The following is a 21,517-nucleotide window of genomic DNA, read 5'->3' on the forward strand; positions in this document are numbered from 1 at the left end:
TTGTGTGCATCTTTCCCTAGGTTTCTGTGTTTGCTGGATTTGGGGGGGGGCTTGGAAAGTAGCTATACTGTCCCTTAACAGGAGGTAATTAACCTTAGAGAAGTTCTTCAAGTTTCTGGGTTAGGTGGGGGGACTAGTTTTACTTTTATTTCAAGGAACCCCACTTTACTATCTGATCATACCAGTGAGTATATTACACTAGAGGGGGTACAGCACTCTCCCATATTTGTGAATACCAGATCTAGGATATTTTTTCTGCTAGTGGGAGTACAGACTAGCTGCTCCAGTGCATTTGAATTTACAAGGTCAAGAAATCTTTGGGCTTGCATGTTAGTGGTCATGCATGCATCTCAATTAATGGAGGGGGTAGTTAAAATCACACACATGTATGACACTGGGATAGATGGTTATGGATTCTAGCATCAGGGAACTGTAGCTAGCAAGAATATGGTAATGGATTTTTCCAATGGTTACATGGACATGGAGTAGTTCAAAGCATTTTGTATTGTTTAACCAGCCTTAAGTATGCTTATCCTTTATGTAGATAGATACACCTCCATTGTTTGCTCTTTCATGTTCAATGAGTGGTCAGAATGTATGATGGGTGTTACAGCCATGCACTGTTGGACTGCATCCATGGCTTTGAACCATTTTCAGTAAGTGCACAGACATCAGCATTCCCCAAGGTGAGGAGAGCTTCCACAGAGTGCAGTTTCTTGTTGATACTCCTAGCATTCAGCAGTAATACTTTAGCTTGTCCTGAGTGGCTTTTGTATATGCCAACCCTGGCCCGACTTTTGTATATGCCAACCCTGGCCCATCTCCACCTGGTGACAATAGCGCCTACACCACCAACCCCATTAATAAACTACCCCTCAACAGTCCTGCAAATGCTCTCCTGACATTTCACTTTAACATTCAAAGTATAAATAATAAAATCCCCAACCTACATGCCCTCTTAGCAGTTCATTCCCCAGACATAACGTGCCCAACAGAAACCGGACTTAAACCTACTACTGCCGATAATGAGGTATTACCCCCGGGCTACAACATACACCAATTAGACCGAACAGCTAAGAAGGGAGGTGGGATAGCAGTTCTTTACAAAAATATATTAAGTGTTAACAGGGATCCAGTTCAACCGCCTCCATTTAATAACACAGAAATCATTACCAAACTGCAAATTAACAATAATAAAAGAGTATAAATATTGTCTGTGTCTACATTCCCCCAGGCAATAAAATAAGCACTCTGGAAGATATCCTCCAATGGTTATCCACTACCTACCACCAAAAAAAATTGTTCTTGGTGACTAACACCAAATGGTGCACCTGCTGCTCAACTGAATCCCCTGTCACCCATATAAATCTGTTTGGGTTCACACAAATAATAACCACTCTCACTACGATTAGTAAACCCACAACATGGAAAGTATCTTAGATTGGGTACTTATCAATAGCCACCCAAGCTTGCATATAGCTGGGACTCTCCCTGATGACCTAAGTGATCATTCACCAACTTATATTATTAAACATAAGGCAGAAACCCACCACAAGACTATGTACAAAACAATCAGAAATAATAAAAACTTCAATCCTACTAACTTCCTAAATGAACTTAAATCGGTCAACTGGTCAATTCTAAAAAATCTATCACTAGATGAAGGTGTAACTTTAACGATAAATTCCTGAGCATCCTTGACTCCCATGCTCCTGCACGTACTATGAAGACTAAATCTAATACTGCTCCATGGCTCACAAAGGAAACCAAGCTAAAAAATCAAACTTAGAAATATAGCCTGGACCAAATGGTGAACTAAAGCTCCCCTCGACCAAGCGAGATACCGTTAACTTAGAAATGATACAAAAAAAACTCATTTTGCTAGACAAAAAAAACTACTACCAGAACCTCCAATTTAAACACCAAAACAATTCACAAAAGTTTTGGGCGGGTATCAACAGACTTCTTCATCAGGACAATCTACTACCTCAAGCCCATCAAACTACACCCACAAAGCCCTAGAAACTGCTGCCACTGCTTTTAATAATTTTTCACTGAAACTATTCAGTCCTAGCTAACCAACTTATTCCCACCCACTAACTCTACAATTAACACACCCACTTCTCATTCCACCTTTAACTTCCAACCTCTCTCTACCACTTTTAACCAATCCCTTATCAAAAAACTAAAACAAACCACCCTTTCTGCTGACCCCTTCAGGCAGACTACCTACAAAAATGCTGCCGATGCCATAGCATTCCCCATCTCTATCCTAATCACAAGAACACTAACTGATGGAACTCAATCTGGAAAATATCCCATGTTATCCTATTCCACAAAGGTGGAAGTTCACCAGAACTGTCCAACTACAGACCCATTGCCATTCTCTCACCACTAGCCAAATTAATGAAGATGTGCGATCATAAGCAGCTTATAGACTATCTCATTCAGAACGGTCTGCTTGCCAACTCTTAGCATGGCTTTAGGCCACATCACAGCACCACCTCCACCCTCTTTTTTTTTTATTACAAATACCATATTCCAAAATAGGAACAACAGGCTATCTTCAGCCCTATTTCTAGACCCGAAGGCCTAAGATATGGTCAACCACAAATTACTAAAATCCATCTCCCTAGATAACCATGCTATTCGGTGGTTCCTTTCCTACCTGAATGGCAGATGACACACTGTATTATGGCAGGGCAAACTGGCCACCATGCTACCTCTCACCCTTGGTGTCCCCTCAGGGCTCTATTCTAGGCCCTCTACTCTTTTCTGTCTTCATCAACAATACTACCATCCCTGATGCAACCTGCATTCAATATGCACAAGATTCGACCCTGATCATTATGGCCTCCTCCCCCTTAGACCTGCAAACCTCAACACAAAACACATTTAACACAGTTGAAAATTGGGCTCTCTAATCACTATCTGTTGTTAAATCCCAACAAATCTAAACTGCTCCTCTTTACCCCCACCAGTAGATCCACCCCATTTTCTTTCTCCATAACATCCAACAACGGTACCTCTATCTCTCCAGATGACCATACTAAGATTTTAGGCGTAAGAGTGGACAATAATCTTAAATTTGATCTGCATATCAATAAAACTATAAAAAACATTAATAGGAAGCTTGGTTCATTATAAAGAAGCAAACCTTTTCTAACTCCATTAGCTACGACTGCAGTCGCCCGCTCACACCTACTCTCTACCCTTCTATATGCCTCCCCCATACTCTCCAATGTGAGCAAAACTGAACTTAGTAAGCTCTCTCACTATTACAACCATACTGCCGGATTTGCCATAGGCTCAACATGTAGGACACATCACGGTCAAAACCTCAGTCTTCTCGGGTTGCTAGAACCGCCTAGCCTACTTCTGTTCAATCAGCTTATAGTAGCACACAGAATTCTGTACCACCCAGAAAATGCCCCGGCACTCAAAAATATCATAAAGCCATACAGTAATTCAAGGCAACTATGATCATCCAATAAACTGTTGGTCCAAACCAACAAAACCATTAACGTTGTTGGTAAAACTTGGAATTCACTTCCATCTAACCTTGCCCTCGAACCTTCTTTAAGTCTCTTCAAAAAAGGCCTCAAACAGTATTTTAAACAGCACTGGCTTTGTCCCTGTGCTAACCCTGATTCATCACTACTTATTCAATGCCTTACTTAAATTAATATTGTACGCATCTCTAGCTCATAATAGCTTGCTGCAACATGTGTTTGTATGCTATCACACACTGTGTATATTGTGAGTACCTACTAGAGGGCTTTGTAAATATGTTTGACTCACATCTGTTATGTTCCGTCTGTGTCATCTGGAGATTTTCTCGCAGGGGCTCTGCTGAAAATGCACATATATACAGTCAGACTATCCCGGTTAACAAATGTAAAATAAAAATAATAATAAATGTCAGAAGGTTTGCCTGTTTGGCAATGCCTAAAAAAGGCACTATAGGGGTGGATAATGTTTCGGTCAATATCTGAAAGCCTACAGATTACAGGTGAAGACCATCCCTAGCAAAGCAGAGGGGCCTGTCAACCATGCCCACCCGGCCTTCCAAGTACTGGACCCTTTGGAATGACACCAGTAGCTAAGCCAACTGTTAAAATATATTATTTTCTGCTGGTATTGTGACATCATTCTTGGAGATGTTAGAATGCTGCCCAATGCTAGGCACATACCTGCCTGTAAAGACGCATCCTGAGAGCTCAATCATATCCCTCTTCTTTTAGTCCAAGGAGGTAAGTCTCAGGTCATTCACGGCCACATGGACTATGAATAGAGTCATACTGGCACTTAGGGGTATGTGACCAGAGTGCCTGGTGATATGACAAATCCTAGCTCCTGACATGCAACTAAATGCAATATTCCTCTTATCCAGCCTGGTAAGAGGGACAGTGCATCTCATAATGGAGTCACCTACAACCAGACTATTGGGTTGTGGAGTGTTTCGTCTTATGTGCTTGGCAGCCGAGACGCAGTGAGATGTGGCTTTATGTGTTGTGATGGGAATTGTCTTGTTTGTGTGCATACAGTGTTTCTGAGGACTGCTCCTGAGAGGCCTTCGAGATTTGGCCAAGTTACATGTAAGCACCTCTGAATATGTGAGTCTATGTGTGTGGTCCTTTGTGGGTGCGATAAGTGATGTGTCTGAGGTGCTGACGACCCGTTTGCTGCTATTTGTGTCTGTATGTGAGAGTCTAGCCTCCAGTGTCCATGTGCAACTACATCCCTCACGGACTGTATTTGTGTGTTCAAGAATTAAGTGGTTGTCAGTAAACATAAGGCAATTGTTACATTGCCTCAGGGCACCCATGTTCACCAAGCTGGATGCAGAGACTGCGGGAAAGAGCCCATCCATGCATGCAGGTCCTAATGTGTACCTGAAAGGACAGGAGTGGAGCGTTTGTAACCAGATGAGGGAAGGGTGCTTACTTGGTGTAATCTGCAGTCAACCTAAACTAACCAGCGATGCTGTCCAGTGCCAAATCAGAAGCTCACTGAGCAGCAATAGTCCCGGGTGCTATAATAAGGTAAGGTAGACCTAAACAGTCCTAACTAAATGCCACTTACTGCACAAACTAGATGCCCTGTGAGTAAAGTGTGACTGAGGTAAAGTTTTGAGGTGGTTTTTATAGGGAAATTTCAACTTCTGGTCATTGCGTGCAAACAAGGCACCAGTAATTGCCACTGTGCAAAGAGCAGATTCTTGCAAATGTGAGGCTTGTATACGATCAGAAACAAAGTTTTGCACCAACTGTGCCCAAAGGCCAATCAGATAAGTACACAATGAGCTTTCCACCAGTAATTCCCAACTCAGATAGGTGAAGTCAGCCCTGTCCTGCCACAAGCGTGCAGACTTTGACCATCTCATATCTACTCAATTCAGTTCCCTTATACTTGACAGAGAATATAAAAGCCATTACCACAGTTATTCCATCCTTCACTGCTCTTGACATTTGGCTGGTCTTCAGCTCAACAACGTATGGGAAGACCTGAACAAAGTGTAGAGCCAATATTTGTGTGCGTGTGTGTTATATATATATATATATATATATATATATATATATACACATGTATGTGTGTGTGTGTGTGTGTGCACTCTTCATATTGAAAGCTTGATTTTTTTTCTCAAACAGTATAACAGAAGATATTTTCTATACTGTAAATATTAAATGTAAATGTGTTAAAAAAGTTACAAGGTTAGTACAGAGGAAATTTTTTCATGAGACATTTTTCTGCCTGGGCAACACAAAAAAATGGCTATGCCCAATCATATTTCCAAGGGCAACAAACAATACAAGCAAATAATTCAAGTATTTAGTGTCTGCTTTGATAGATTAAGCTTGGGTTACTAACCTATGTTCCACAAAAGCATCCACCAGTTCTTGTCTAAGGCAGCACAGTCTATGTCGATGTTCTTTGGGGAATCCCATTTTTGTACATTCCTCAGGCATTTCTTCCCCTTCTACAGGAAGAAAGTTCAAGTCAGGAGGAAAAGTGCGCAGAAGGTCAAGGATGTAATGGCGGCCATCATTCCCAATGATCCCTTTACATTCTACAGAAGAGCACAACTCCACTTCTTCACTTTTATCATTCAACACTTTGTGCTTCAGTACCTTAAGTGGTTTACTTGTTTTCTCTAACAGTTCCAAATACTTAGGGTGTGAGACCACAGTTTTACCAAAATCTATTGACCCATAAATGACACTCTGCTCCTGCTCACGTTCCAAAATTCCTGGAATAATAGATTGCGCAGTGACCCTGTAACCTCTGTAGTCAACAACTACAGTTCCTAAAGTGTACAGTCCCTCCACATCGACTGCATTGTAGGCCCGAACTCCATTCAAGTCATTTGTGGGTGCCACAAAGGCAGCATGATCTCCCCCAAAGTCTTTGTAGTGATCCCGGACATCAAAGCCCAAGCTAAAGAAAATGTTATTCCATATAAACATCTGCATCTTGGTCTCTTCTCCAGGGTTTATGGCCATAACATTACCATCAATGACTGCCATGGCACCCCTAGTTGCAGCTGCTGCAAAGTCACTGTGAACCTGGAAAAAGCAAGCAACAATATTAGAATTTAAGGCTTTTAGTGTTTTTTCAACAATAACTATACAGGTAATAGCTCTTCTACAGTTTATATGTTGGAAACGCAAACAACTAATTTAAAATAAGAATGCACAAAACTTTTCTTATGCCAAGTGCAATAAAATATATACATGTTCAAGACCAACAAACCCAACATGCATAAAGTAACAGGAAATGCAATACAGGTTCAAAACCTATAACAATAATTTTTACATCACATCATCTGTTGCAATGGCAAACATACTCAGTTTTGTATTATGATTACCAGAAGAGCTGCTTCTGAAGGAAATCATTACATGAATGGAAAGAGTGCCAAACCACACAGTATCATGTTGCCATGAAGGGAGGATGGTCTAAAAAATCCTCCCTCTTCCTCTAGGCAGGGCACTTTTGTTTGAAAAATGTGTGAAAAGATGTCATAGTAGCAGCTTCAGAAATAACCAAGCATACGAATTTTTGAAGGTGGCTTATCATAGCTTTGCTGTGGCTACCAGAAAACATAAAACTCGAGAACCACTCTCACAGAGTGTCCGTCTGCCCAGTTACAGTCCTCTGATTATGGAGACAGACAACTTCTTCAAACTGCGAAAAAGCCTTTGTTCTCTCAGTGTTATATTTAATTGCCCTGTTAAGATCTATGCAATGCAAAATCATTTTCCCTTGTTTAGTGAAGAATATGGGTAATTGCACAAGCTAGTTCAAATTAAAGACTAATTTAAGCAAAAAATAGAGGTTTGTTCTCAAGGCATACATTTCAAACTATAACAAAAAGAATTCTGAACAAAGCCAAAAATAACGTGGGGGAAAAGCCCCCCCCCCCCCCAAAAAAAAAAAGGAAGCGGCTTCAGATATTGCTCTTACAAACTCAAAGTTGATAGACCGGCTTTGCATAAGCATGCATTTTTTAATGACATGAAGTCTAAACGTCATATATATATATATATATATATATATATATATATATAAATATAAATATGACGGTGGCCTAATGATTAAGGTGTTTGACTTACAAACCCAAGGTGCAGGTGGCTAGTCTTAAAATGGCTCGCAAAGGTAATTAGACTACTACTAACCTATGAACCTATGCCTGTCATTAAGTAACTTCAGTCCACAAAGATTGACAGAAAATAACAAATTTTGAGGAACAGACCAAATATACAGGACAGAAATGTGGACATTTTACAACATCCTGGATAACTGAAATGTATGTTTCAAAGACACCATATCCTTGTGGAAATGTATAAGAATCTAAGCACCAAAGCCAACAGTTCAGAAAGCCCTTCAAAATAAGATGACTGCGATCAAGACCGTTTTACAAGAAAAGATCCTGAGGTACACTGGAGTCACAGAATTGTGTATGTATGGGAGGGCTGAGGGTGGAATATTGCCATCTTCTCAGCTACAACATTAAGATTCAAATATGAGCTCATGGATCTCTGAGAGATTGAAATCCCTTATACCGGTTTTACAGCTCCATTAGAAATGATGGGTGGATCAAAAAACAAGCATTGAGAAATGGCTGAAAACTGTACCTTTATAGTGGAAATGCTACATATATAAGTATAGCTACCATACTGTAAAATCCTTGGTAATGAAATATGCAAGTGGGTACATGGCTGTATTGTGACACTACTGAGAAAAATGAGAAAATCTGATCCATTCTGAGATGTATAGGTTTCTTGTACTACTACTCAGCTTTTCTTTTACACTAAAAACACCACCCCCACCCCCAAAAAATGCCTCAAAGGTACCAGTTTTAGATCCTTCAAGTCATAAGGTTGAAAGACTTGAAATACTGAAGCATCAGCAGGCCTTCTTTCTGGTTAGGAGCATGTTGGGAGAGGCAGTGTCAAAGATTGTTAATGATGTCCGAGTCAGAAGAGTGAGTGAAGGATGTTTTGGCCAGTAAGGAACTACTAGGATGACATTAACTTATTCCCTTTTTCATATTATCAGCAATTTTGGAGTAAGACAGGTTGATAGAAATACCAACAGAAGTTCTTAATTCCAAATGATACAAAATCAAATTGTCACCATTGCCAAATAAGCAAGTGTGCAATAAAACATTTGCAAATGGCTTTCTGCGAAACAAAATAATTACTACTGAAAACGTTATGTCGAAGAAGACATCCTAATTTACAGCTATCTGTTAGTGTTACAATAAAGAAACTCATTTGCCAGAGAATGCAGAACTGGGAACAATTTAAACCTCATAAAATGACAGTACCAGTGAGTTTCATATGCAATTTGACTTTTGCAAATATTATGACAAAGGATTACATGTAGCCCAAACCCTTATGAATAACCTTGCTGTCAAAGAAGTTTGCTGAAGTATATATAATAATTCCATCAATTGAACTCTGTCCTGAGGGAGACAGATCATACAGGTTCTTGCAGGATAACGTCCTAAACTTCTCAAACCATTGCAGTCTTGATTTTTGGAGGATGGAAAAAAGTCCAAAATTCTAAAGACAAAGTAGAATTTTTGTTTGGGATAAGTACACACCCGGGACAGAAGCAGCCTGAAGCGTCCAAGTCAGAGGTAGTAGTCTTAGATGCACAAACACTGCAGCTACTTTATATGCTGAAAACAGAAGAGAGGCCAAAAGGAAAGGATGTGAATGGATTACAATAGTTGCTCACTTGTAACATGAGGAACTGTGTGCACTGTAAACAGGAATATGCAAGATGGGCATCCTGCATGTTTACAGTCATTAAAAAATTATCCTGAAAAAGGACATGTAAAAGACACTAAAGTGTTACCATTTTTTGTCTTAAGTTGTTTAACATCAGTTCAAGAGAGACCTCCACAGTTTTTGGACAAAAAGTTACAATTTTCCTCACTGCGTGGATGGTACACCTTGAATGGTGCAGACATCCAGAACATGCTGAATAACTGGCAAAGCCATATCTAGTGGATACTTAAGGGCAGCTAGGAAAAGGCCCTGGAAATACAAGGCGAGACAAATTAAACATTTTGACATTACAACTATTCCTCACTTGTCTGTGGTAATTACTACACTATTGAAAAAAAAAGGGGAAATCTTCCTTAGAGTAAGAGAGAGGAGAAGAGAGGTAGGGAAACTGATAGCACTGCTTGTCACTAGCTATCACTGACAGACCAGTTTTGCTGACTTGGGCCTTGATGGTGTGTCCCCCCCCTTTTTTTTGTTTTGGCAATTTGTGTGTGAAATGGCAATGCTTTTGAGGGATAATATTCTGAGTAGGTAGATATATACGCAGGGAATGAAACATTTATTTCATATTCTGCACAGTTTTGCCCTTCTATTAAAGCTACTACAGCACTTTCTGCGATAGAAGCCAGAATACAAAGATTTGCCTACCGTGGTGTTAAGTAAAATCCTCAACATGTTATTAGAAAGGGTTCTGTGTGAAGCCATGCACACCTTTTTTTAAATTTACCACCTGGTGATATCCTGAAAAGGGCATTTACACTGTCATAGGCACATTTTGCCATATAGGAACAGACCTTTCTTGCAGTCAGGGAATTGTCTCCATTTCACCTATACTTTGAGTTACATTATCAAACTGCCTGAGAATTCTGCTTGGTACTCTACTATGTAGGTTTGGTAGTTAACTGTCCTATTAATAATAAATGTGTAAAGTTTCCCTCATATCTCTCCAGACCTCTATTTTCTTTACCCTCTGAAAATGTTCAAACACTGGAATACAATAGGACTCTTGCTGAAACTAACTCAACTGTTATGTCTGCCACAAGATATTTACACAAACTCTTGAACCCTACTGAAACAATTGGGATTCTTTGAGAAAGGGGGCAGAGAGTCTGGTTTTAGGGCAGTTTTATTAAAAAAGCCTTCAAATGACGCTGTAAAGGGAAGAATGGCTAGTGCTTTATACTGATCATGGTATAAAAGCTGAAAATACCTTCTCTTACAGATGTGCTTTGTATTCATCAAGTTTAAGGTTTCACTGTACATCTTCAGGAGAACTGTATTAAATGGATTCTTTATGATCAGAAGCAGTATTATAATACACAAATGATAAAATCTGTTAGGAATTAGCCAAATCTTCTTAACTTTCCCCCAGAAAAGTACAGTCTTATATATATATATATATATATATATATATATATATATATATATATATACTTACCATTAATGTAGATGTTTGAGTGTATTCACTGTTGCAGTCCTGACTTGTGGGATTTCCCACCATGGAAGACCTTTGCCAACCAGATTACCAGAGTAAAAATTCTTCCCTCCTCCTATGGCTGGCGGATGTTCCTGATGTCAGTATGCTGGTGTATAAGTGGTGTCTCACAATGTTATGACTTTGGTTATCTTCTTGCCCCTTGGAGTTCGGAGCACCCTCCCCCAGCAGGAGCACACGGTCAAGGTCAGATGGCTAGGGCAGGGATCCCTAGGTAGGCAAGATGCAAGAGTCAAGAGCAGAAGTCCAAAATACATAGGAAATAGAAGCAGCCTACCCAAAGAAGGAAGGAGGGAGGGAATGTGCACTGCAACAGTGAATACACTAACATCTACATTTACGGAAAGTGTACACGACTGTACTATGTTTTTCGCGTTTCACTGTTGCAGTCTTGACTTGGGGTATGACTATTTCCATCCTCCCCTATTCTCAGCTTTGGGAAAGTCTAGGAGAGGAAGTTTGTAAGCTAATAGAGGAAAAACCTGCTTTGGATAAGTAGAAGGGTGACAGTAGTAGTGCCTATTGAAAGTGTTCTGAAGACCAGATGGCAACCTCCAACCACTCTTGGTAGGTACGCCCTTCAGGAAGGCAACAGCAGACCTAGCTGCCCTAGTGGAAAGGGCCCTTGCAGCGTCAGGTATATTCCCTCCCTGATGACTGTAACAGAAGGTGTTAGAGTGAGAAATATTTTTTTAGAAGTGGTCTGCTTGCAGGCGGGGTATCCTTTGGTGCTGCTAGCAAAGGCCACAGATAGTTGGTCAAATATTCTAATGGGTTTTGTTATGCCCAGTTAGAAGGGTAGCTGCTTACAGGTGTCCTGAGAAGCACAGAAATCCCCACCCATTATTTTGTGGGTTTGGAGGGAAGATGGGTAGATGCAAAGCTAGAAACAAAGAGGCATCAGTTACCACCTTGGATAAAAAGGAAGAGTTGATCCTGAGAAATGACTCTGTCAGGATGGAATATGATAAAGGATTGGACTGCATAGACAGCAGAGAATTTCTGAAACTGTTTATGCTGAAGAGATAGCCAATGAGCAGGCGGTCTCTTCCATGCAGGAATTTTAAAACTGAAGAATAAGCCTTTCTAGGACAAAGGTAAGGTGGTAAAGGAACTGCTAGACCAGCGGGATGAGTAAGAAGGGTCACAGTTAGGAAGATCTTCCAAACAGGACCAGCTGATAGGGGTCCTGGCCTTGATGGGAAACTGATTAGGCTAAGTATATTCAGCTTGAAAACACGTTCCATAACCTGCCCAGGGTTTCCTGGCAATAGACCTTCTGACTTTCCCTAGGATGCCCTACATCCGCTTATACAGAGGAGACCCCCCCCCCACCATTTAGAATATCCTTCAACAGGAGGGAAATGGGTATCCTTAAAGGTGATAGGTAGAAAGGGTTGTAGGTTGGGAGCACGAAGATTCCATTCTTCTGAGTGAGAAGGTAAAGAGTCTGTGGTAATATCAAAGTTAGTATTGGTCATACCGAGAAGTAACAGTGATGCCTTAGGCCATGTGGAGCTAAAAGTATGGGCCTAGGCACTCTACTCTGAGTTTTGGAGAGTCCTGGGATGTAGGGTCTTTGGTGAAGAACCAAATAAATTGGCCTATCCGTATGAACAGGGAGGTGTTTGTATTCTGGGCCGTGAGGGTCTTGCGTCTGAAACTTTACAAAAAAAAAAGTGCATTTTTCCTGGTGGCGACCAGGTCCATCTGTGGGGTCCCCCATTCCTCGGCTATACTGAGAGTGATCTTCGGAAACAGCCACCATAAGTGGGTGTCTGCAGGTTTCTGTTTATTCTGTCTGCCTGTTGGTAGAGCGCACCTGGGAGGTATTGAGCCAACAGGTGCCATTACACGGAGTACACTCTGCTTTGCATTTCCATTCCTAGGCAACAGGATGAGCAGGAATGGGTTTCTGTTTGTTTGTGTCACAGGTCTGTATCATGATCTGTATCCAGGGCTGGCACCCCAGGTTTTAATTTCCGAGTGCTAGTAAAGCCCATTATGCAGTCGGAAGCTCCTTCTAGTTTATGTGCTTCCTGACTATCATTAGGCCTGTAACTGTTTGAAGAGCACCCCTCAAGCTGTCACTGAGGCATCATTAGTGCAGCTTGTTGCAAAACAGAATGGTAGGCCTTGGTTCATGCAGTAGGCCTTGGAACATAATGTAGAAATGCCTTTCAGGCCTATTTTGACCGATGGTGCTTGTGTATGCAGGCCCTACACATTTTCGAGGTAGCACTGTAATTGCCTCATGTGCAGTCTGGCCTGGGAAAGCATGGGAAGAAGGCAGTCATGATAGCCAGTGTTAGTAGAAATCTATGTGGTTGTTAGAAGATTGTTGTCCAAAGGATTTTTGAAGGCACTTGGTCAGGAAGGATACTGGTCTTTACCCTTCAAAAGGCAGGGTAAGACGGTGACTATATACTGGATGTTTGCTTTGCGCTCCGACAGCAAGAACTACTGAAGTCATGTTGTCAGCGGACTCCACTTATACCCAGTCGGGCCAGCCAAAGGCTTCCATGGCGGGAAATCCTACAAGTCAGGACTGCAACAGTGAAACATGAACATCTTGGATTACTAGAGAAGGCTATGTTTCTTTTTTGGTTCATGGGCTATACCAGATGTAGAAGCAAAAGGTTCCACTTTTAAATAATTATCTGTTTTTTTAAACAGAATCAAAACACTTGTGAAATTTTCTTATAAAACTATGCTTACAGCACAAGAGGCCTCAATCACCTTGAGAGAAACACATGATCCCTGAATGCCTGTTTGTCATTTACCTGCTAGCTGTAAACTGTAGCTGGTCTTAAAATAGGCATCTGACTGACTGAACTTTCAGCTTATGTATGTCTATGTCACTGTACTAAAGCCATCTGAGGAAGGACAGATAGAAATGCTGACAGTCTCGCTACATGCACTCATCTCAGGTGCTTTGTCCAACATTATGGGTGAAGTGCACTTTCATGAACCTGGAAGGTTCCAGTGTTAAACCCATATTAATTCTTTACAAAATGTAATGAAAAAAAATCTGCCCCAGAACTGCATCTTTCATATAAACTCTGTATGAGATCATTGGAAAACAGAACGAAACAAACAAGAGGAAGGAATAAGCTTCATCTTCCAGTTTGAATGGATAAGCCTCTGTGCGGAAGTCGCAGCAAAACCAAAATTACCTTCCCTTTTTAATTTCTCCAAGTCTCTTGGGTTCCTAATACCATGACCGGAATGGACCCCATTCCTAAGTCAAAGTAGGATTAAAATTCATGAAATTAGTACTGTTTCAATCTTTGATGTTAGCCAGAATGCACCACCTGCAATGTGTCCAGTAAGGATTCCTTCTGCAATTCATATGGAGTTACATGTACTGGTAACATTATCAGAGTACGATTGTAATTTTATAAGACCAGTTGTTCCTACTACTATTGTAACTGTCTGGGTATCCTTCTTCCACATTGTAAATCCTGGTATTTTATGACTTTGTGTCTCTGTACACAAGACACTATAGTCACTTGGTGTGGCAATTTTGATGATCAATGCTACTTTTGTATTCTTTTCATGGGCTACTATATGTTTTTTTTCACATCTATTTTCTGAACTGTTGGTAATGGGTGATCCCATGTAACAAACTTCATTTTCTATAATGCTTTGTGTCTCATGTTTATACGTCATCAGAAGACAAGTTATTGGTTTATAGTTTTTAGGATAACGTGCAGGTTTGCTCTTAAGTAGGACCTGTTATTAACCAGGCTGGTGTCTGTTCAGGGTGTGCATGTAAATAGTTCTTACTCATGGCTAAATCGTTATGTAAAGATGTTAATACTTTTAGCCAGAACTTGGGTACTGCACCTGGGCCTTGGGTTTTCCAAATAGGAGCTTTTCTTAACTTTGTTTCAGTTTCTCTAGCCGTTACTTTATTCCGTTTCATATCCAGTACGTTTGACCTTTTTATTCTTTCTTTTACTTCTTCTATCCATTTAGCATCTTTGTTATGTTCCACAGGATCTTCAGAGATATTTCTCTAAAAGGTACTTATTTCTTTTGTTTTTTTGTTTTCTGGTGGCATTTCAATTCCTTTTGCCTCCTTTCCCAGTTCTCTCTAAAACTTTTTTGTGTCATCAATGAATTGCTTATTGTGTACGTTTCCTTTATATTTATCTGCATATCTTCTAAGTTTTTCTGCCTGTGCGGACATTTTTAGTTTATTTTTTTGATAGTGCACAATAGATCCTGATTTGTTAAGATAATGTGCAGTGCTTTTATTACAGCTGGGTATTTTTGTTGATCTATTCACTCTTCTGTACTCTTTAACAGTGGCACATCTTCTCTGAACTGATTTATGGTTTTCTTTATTTGATACTTCCATGATGGCATTGATTTCTCCCCCTTCCTTTCCCTTACCGCCCTGTGTTTTTGTGGTAAGACTTCACCTGTTAATTTAGCTGCACAGTAATATATCTTTATTTACTTCTGTTATACCACATGAACCTCTATGAACAGTCCTAAATACTGTGTTCATTTCTTTCATCTAACTTATAACTTTTTGGGTTTTATTGACTTTCTGTAGTCTTTTTTCCATTGATCTTAATTTGTATGTCCATTTCTATTAAATCAAGCAACTGTTTCTTTAGATCATTTTCTTCTAAACTGATGGCACATTCTTTGTTCTCCATTTCTTGTGGACATTCTGTAGAAAGTTCCAGAACATCTTCCTGTGCCACATTCTCTTCCGTTTCATCCTACGTCATCCATTGCTCTTTCATATGGGAACTCACTGGCCTGTCACTCCACATTGAGTTGCCACAGCTTTCTGTTTCTTCCATAGGAAACCAGTACAGACATTCAGTTGGAGTTGCACAACAAGGGAATGCTCCAAACTATCTTCATATGGCAACTGATTAGATGTTTCCCGTGCCACTGGCTTCTCCTTAATTTGGGGATCCATTGCTCTATCCTCCTGTGTTAAGAGTTGGATTTTCTACACTAAATCCTTCACTTCAAAGGTTATCTATAAACTTCAGTTTCCCTTTCTAACTTCTCCATTACTAATCTTATTTTCCACTTTTCCTCCGTTTTCTTATTTTTTTGTATTGTAAAATTTTCCTTGTCCGGATGCCTTTGCCTGTATTCCTCTTTAAAAATCTTTGGTGCTGCACTTTTTGTATTGATTAGTTTTGCTTTCTTCTTTACCATAAACCATTTACCATATTAAATCTTTTTTTCCCCCTTTCTCATGTCCATATTTCTTTTTCAGATGTCTCCTACTTATCCTGTTTCTCCTTACTTGGGGGGGGGGGGGCTTGTTTTTCCATCATGCCATGATACAACCTGTGTTAGACTTTCTACACTAAATCCTTTACTTTACAGGTATTCCATATCTTCAACTTCTATTTTTTTTTTAACTTTTACTTTACTAATCTTCTGTTCTAAGTTCCCTCTTTCTGATCTTATTTTTTGTATTGTGAAATTTTCCATATCTGGATGCCTTTGCCTGTATTTCTCTTCAAATATCTTTGGGGCTGCCTTTTTTTTGTACGGATTAATTTGGCTTTCTCTTTTGCATAAATATTGCACCATATCAGATCTCTCTTTCCCATGTCCATATTTCTTTTTTTATACCTTTCAAAGTCTCTAGATTTTGTTTTTGATATTTTCGCACTTCCTCGGTGACTTCTTTTTTCCAAATCGCCCAAGGTTTCTTGGTGTATATAATGTTTTTTATAAATCTGTTGTATTAACACAACATTTTATTTAAAGCTTCTGACAGTTTTTTCTTGTGGAAATATTTTTCTTTACTCTAATTTTTTCTCAATCTTTTTGTTCATCTTCTGTCTGGAAATTCTGGGCTTATTGCAGAATAGTAACAATAGACAATTTCTTTCTTATCCTCAGTAGTCCACTCCAATGTCTTTACGGCTCTTTTTTGGTCATCAGTTTTTGTGGACTACTACCTGCTTCTACAACAGGAGGGTCATCCTCCCCCTGGGCCTGGCCTAACACCACTGTAGGAATGTTTCTGTGTCTTGAGGATTCTACACTGTCATTTTTTCCAGTCCTGGCATCGGTGCGTCTACCAGGATTAGGCACTTTTTATCCTGGATCTTGTGCACCTAGCTCTCTCTTATTTTTTTACCTTACTTCTGTCCATGATATATGGCAAATAAAATCCAGTCTATAAATCAGTGTCGCCTTAGTGAGTTTTTGGGAAAAACAGGGTCCCCCTCATGACGGTGCTCATCGAGACTTGAGGATGAATTCAATGCCAGCAATATTACATCTCCTTTCGGCCCCTTAACCGTCTCTCTGTTCGGACCCTTTCTTCCCTCAGTAAAACAGGCCCTCTAGCAACTGATATTTGTCCATGGCAGGACAAGTATCCAAAGGTTTTACAACTCCACCAGATGGCTATCTAAGCTTCTCTTCCCTACGCAAGTGTTTATAAGTACTCCAGCTTTTTGCCCAAAACAGAACTATAAAAGGGGAAGAATACAAGGTTTTCTCCATAAAGGCTACAGATCCCTGCCCTTATGGTTTGGTACTAAATGTGGCATAATTTACACAACTTTTTTTTTTTTTTTTTTACATTTTCCTTGTTCCCCAAACAAAATAATTTAGGCAGAAATCTCTTGGATAAATGAGAAAGCCACAACACTACGGGAATGGCGACATCTTTAGGCAAGATCTTCAAAAGTGATAAAAAACCCTCTTCTTTGGGTGAAGTTCTAAAACTTTTAATGTTTTCAATGATAAAGGGCAGAACATGAATAACAAACTGTCACAACAAGCAGCAATGAACTTTTCACTTCATGTAACAAAAACATGCTTTCTTTTATTATAACCAGAATGGCCTTTAATGGCCACTATATGAAAATGCAGTCACATACTACTAGGAATATCAGACTGCTGAAAATGCGATTGGTAGAATAATGTCCATCTGTGTCTGGAACTCAAGTAAATTTTTCCTGTTGTAAATCTTTATGACAGTCAACTTTGTCCTATAAAGAGAGAACACTCCTACTATGACTGAGATGACGTGATCTTGATAAGTAGTTTAGATGACTGTTGAAGCTGTCAAGGAAGGAATACCTAGGCTAACTCTTCCTTGCCTTTCCCTGGAGGGAGGATGGGTCAAGGCATGATGTGCAGGCAAAGACATACTACTCATCTAGCCTTGGTTGGGTGAGTGGTGGGGGCTCTGGAGGGATATCCATCCTTGGGCCCAGGGTAGGGCCAATTCCATTAACCACACTTCATACTTTGTTTCAACCTTCAACATGATATAAGCATGCAGAGAGAGGCAAGACCACAACCCATTTATGCCAAGTCTGCTGGTGCAAGCAGCAGTGCCATCTTACAGACTCATTCACTTCCAGTGGGAGCCCCCCTAATGGTAGGGTCTGGTGACCATGGGTCATAGGAGTTCGACAACAGGGTGAACTACTGAAAATGGTGTCTGTTGACTGGGGTGAGATAGGGCTTAGGGAATCCATGCTGTTGCAGCAGGGGGATGTACAACTCCAAGAAAGCAAAATGTGGGTATGGGAACAAATTTTTATTATGAACAGCAATGGCAGAACAGCCACATGTGCACGTTTCACGGCATTCAAAATCCAGTTAAACTGACTGGTTGGCTAACCAGTACCCTCTTGTTGCTCACTTCTCTTGATCTACTAAACTGTAGCGATTACTCAAGATGGTGGATTTTCTTTTATAGCCCCCCCCCCCTCGCAAAAAAAAAAAAAAAAAAAAAAAAACAAGCTAGTGGTTCACACAGATGAGCTGTGGCATGAATCCCCCTTTTTTCTGGAGTGGTGGTGGCACAAAACAGTCATCCAGAAACTAGTACTACTATAACTTAGCTACCCCTTGGCAACAGTTTGCTGGATATAATGCTTTTGATATTCTGCCACGGTTTTCAAAAATTAAGTGAAATAAATGCATGATAATCTCTGCTTTACCAAGGCAATGGATGGATGTAACCCATAATTAGCTCTATAATGCAGACAGCTATGCAAAGAAAGTGACAAGTGATGCATTTATTTATAATGAGACAGTACTAGGAATGGCTGTCAAGAAAAAAACAGATAAATATTCATTGGCTATGTCCTCTACATAAACAAGTTACAATGTGACAATTACAACAAGCAGAAAGGATTCACATATATTCTGAGCTGTATTAAAAGTGCAAGTAACAAATAAAATGAACAATCTACTGCATGCAGCCTGTAATGGACAGAGCAATCCATTATACGTTTAAATCTGATGAATCATGTTTACTTACAGTAAGGAATTTAAAAAACTTAGAATCTGGTTATAGGATTTAGACACAGCTAAAATGTGACTGACAAATGTGCTTTTGACTTTGCATTAAAAGCAAAACAAAAAAACATAAAACAGCATTGAATGCCTGCATTTACAGAAACTACCATGCATACTTCATGAAGTTACACTAAAACATAAACATCAGCCCTGTCAGTCTCTCTCTCATACTGTTCACGAGCAATGGAAGATCATGTGTGCAGCTGGAACTGGTTCTGGTGCATAAAACACGGACCTCAGTACAACTTTAACTAAGCTACTGAACAAAAAAAATCAGTCACTCTTAAAGAACAAACTCAAGAGGCTGAGTACAACAGTAATTTCCTAGGTACAGTTACTTGCAGTTTCAACATTTGCACCAACAAGTTGTTTATGAGACAGAGTTGAGAAATGTTCAAGTTTGACAGGAGACCTTTGGGGACCTTCCTGCTTACCTTAAAGATCGCTCTTTCCCTAAGAAGTCTTTCTGGTAGGTTTTTACGTGACAGCTCTCTTGTTGTCTGTAACTCTTCATTCCAATCTCGAGTCTAAACAGTAAAGATCAAAACCCTTGTAAAGTGTCGGTTTTAAAAGTAAATCTTCCAAAACAACTACAGCAACTGCTGAAAAGCATGAGCAGCAGCATATACCAAAACCAGCAAGCAGAAAGAATTGTACACCAAAGTTAGAAAAGGAAAGTATGCAGGTAGAAAAGCATCCAAATAAAGAAATAAAAAATAACGGTCTTCCAAATTTGGCAGAAACAAGCTGCCCTATTAAATGGCTTTGAATTGGTTATTTATTTATTTATTTATTTATTTCCAGTTTGATGACCACGGAGGTCCACTGGGCTTAGGGAGCCTGCTTTCAATGGAGGCCCTGGGAGAAAAGTTCACATTACATAGTTTAGTCACATATACAATCATAGTAAATAAGACTCTATTGCCATTTCATTTCATGCTAGAGAACAGGAATAAATTCTTTGGTTACATGGTATCTAAATATTTAGGATGGCAGTGGTAACTTAACTGAGAGGGAGAATAAAGACTTGGCAGGAAAAGAGAGAAAAAAAGGTGAAAAAAAGGTGGGATGGGTTATTATGTTATTTACAATATGTACATATATGTTAGGTTAGAGCTTGTATGTTATTTACAATATGTACATGTATGTTAGGTTAGCTTGTACTCTGAGTTAGGATTTTAAGGAGTGGATTGATTATTAGGTTAGGTGGGGAGAGTGCAGTTGCATTTCCTGTTAGACGAAAGGTAGGAATGTAGTTGACTTTTAAAGTTTTCAAAGTTTTCACAAGTCCTTAGAGAGGAAGGAAGAGAATTCCAATTTTTAGCTAAGGAAAAGGATAGAAGAAGCTGACCAGCAGGACGATTGGGTTTGCGGACAGTGATTAGGTTTTGGTGAGTAGATCTTAGAGTTCTCTGAGGGGTGTAAGGTTGAAGGATGTTGGTTAGTGCTGGGCACTTAGGTTGAAAAATTAGTCTGTGGGCTGTAGTAATTTGGAGATAGTCTAGATGGTTGGAGAGTTCAAGCCAATTTAACAAATGAAGGGCAGTACAATGATGGGAGGAGAATTTGGCTTTGGTTGCAAATTTAGAAATCTTATAACAGATTTCCAATTTGGAGGAGAGAGTGGCAGACAAGTTTGTTAGTACAGGAGTGCCATACATTAGTGAGGGGAGCAGATAGGTAGTGGCGAGAGTTTGTCTGGTGGAAGGACAGAGAAAGTGGATGTTTCTGTATAGCATACCAAGTTTTATATGGGTTTTCTTAATGTTTTGCTAGATGCGAGTGTCAAATTTTAGGTGTTCGTCAATAATAACCCCAAGTAGTTTAAGCAAAGACAACAACCTCTATAGTAGAGTTGGTTTGGCTAATAATTTGGAATTAATTTTTATCAAGAGGGGATGCTTTTGAGGGACAGAATAATAGTATTTTGGATTTGTTGGCATTTAAGCGAGAGGTGGTTTTGGAGCATCCAGTTTTCAGTGGTGGAGAAAGCAGTTTGGGTCACTGTTTGAAGCTCTGAGAGGTTAGAGGTGCAGCAGACTAAAGGTGAATCGTCTGCATATTGTACAATTTTGGTGTTGGGTATGGCTTTGTGGAAATCATTAATAAAGATGTTGAATAGCATTGGACCGACTATGGATCCCTGGGGTAACCCAGTGGGGGTTGGAAGGTAGGTTGAGGTACCTTTCTGCCATTTCACAGCTTGAAGCCCATCAGAGAGGTAGCTTGAGAACCAATATAAGGTATTCAGGGAGAGATTAAGGTTAGAAAAATGGTTCAAGAGATGGGTGTGGGAGATGGCATCAAATGCCTTGGACAGATCTAGTAGAACTGTTCATACCATTTTTCCCCAGAGTCAAAGGCAAGATTTATTGTGTCTAAGAAGGAGAGAAGGGCAGTGATA

General features: G+C 39.9%; 1 protein-coding gene across 2 annotated transcripts in view; it reads right to left on the reverse strand.

Moving 5' to 3' along the window:
• CLUH (clustered mitochondria homolog) overlaps positions 1 to 21,517 on the reverse strand; it is a 662,807-nt gene that overhangs the window by 301,487 nt on the left and 339,803 nt on the right. For both annotated transcript variants that reach the window (XM_044054416.1, XM_044054415.1), the window contains exons 9-10: positions 19,548 to 19,640; positions 5,872 to 6,566 (exon numbers count right to left, since the gene is read on the reverse strand). In XM_044054416.1, the coding sequence (XP_043910351.1) occupies positions 5,872 to 6,566; positions 19,548 to 19,640 (788 nt within the window). The remainder of the gene's footprint in view (positions 1 to 5,871; positions 6,567 to 19,547; positions 19,641 to 21,517) is intronic.

Source organism: Protopterus annectens, chromosome 13.part0 (assembly GCF_019279795.1).
Source record: "Protopterus annectens isolate FY-2018-M chromosome 13.part0, PAN1.0, whole genome shotgun sequence".
Classification (NCBI taxonomy): domain Eukaryota; kingdom Metazoa; phylum Chordata; order Ceratodontiformes; family Protopteridae; genus Protopterus; species Protopterus annectens.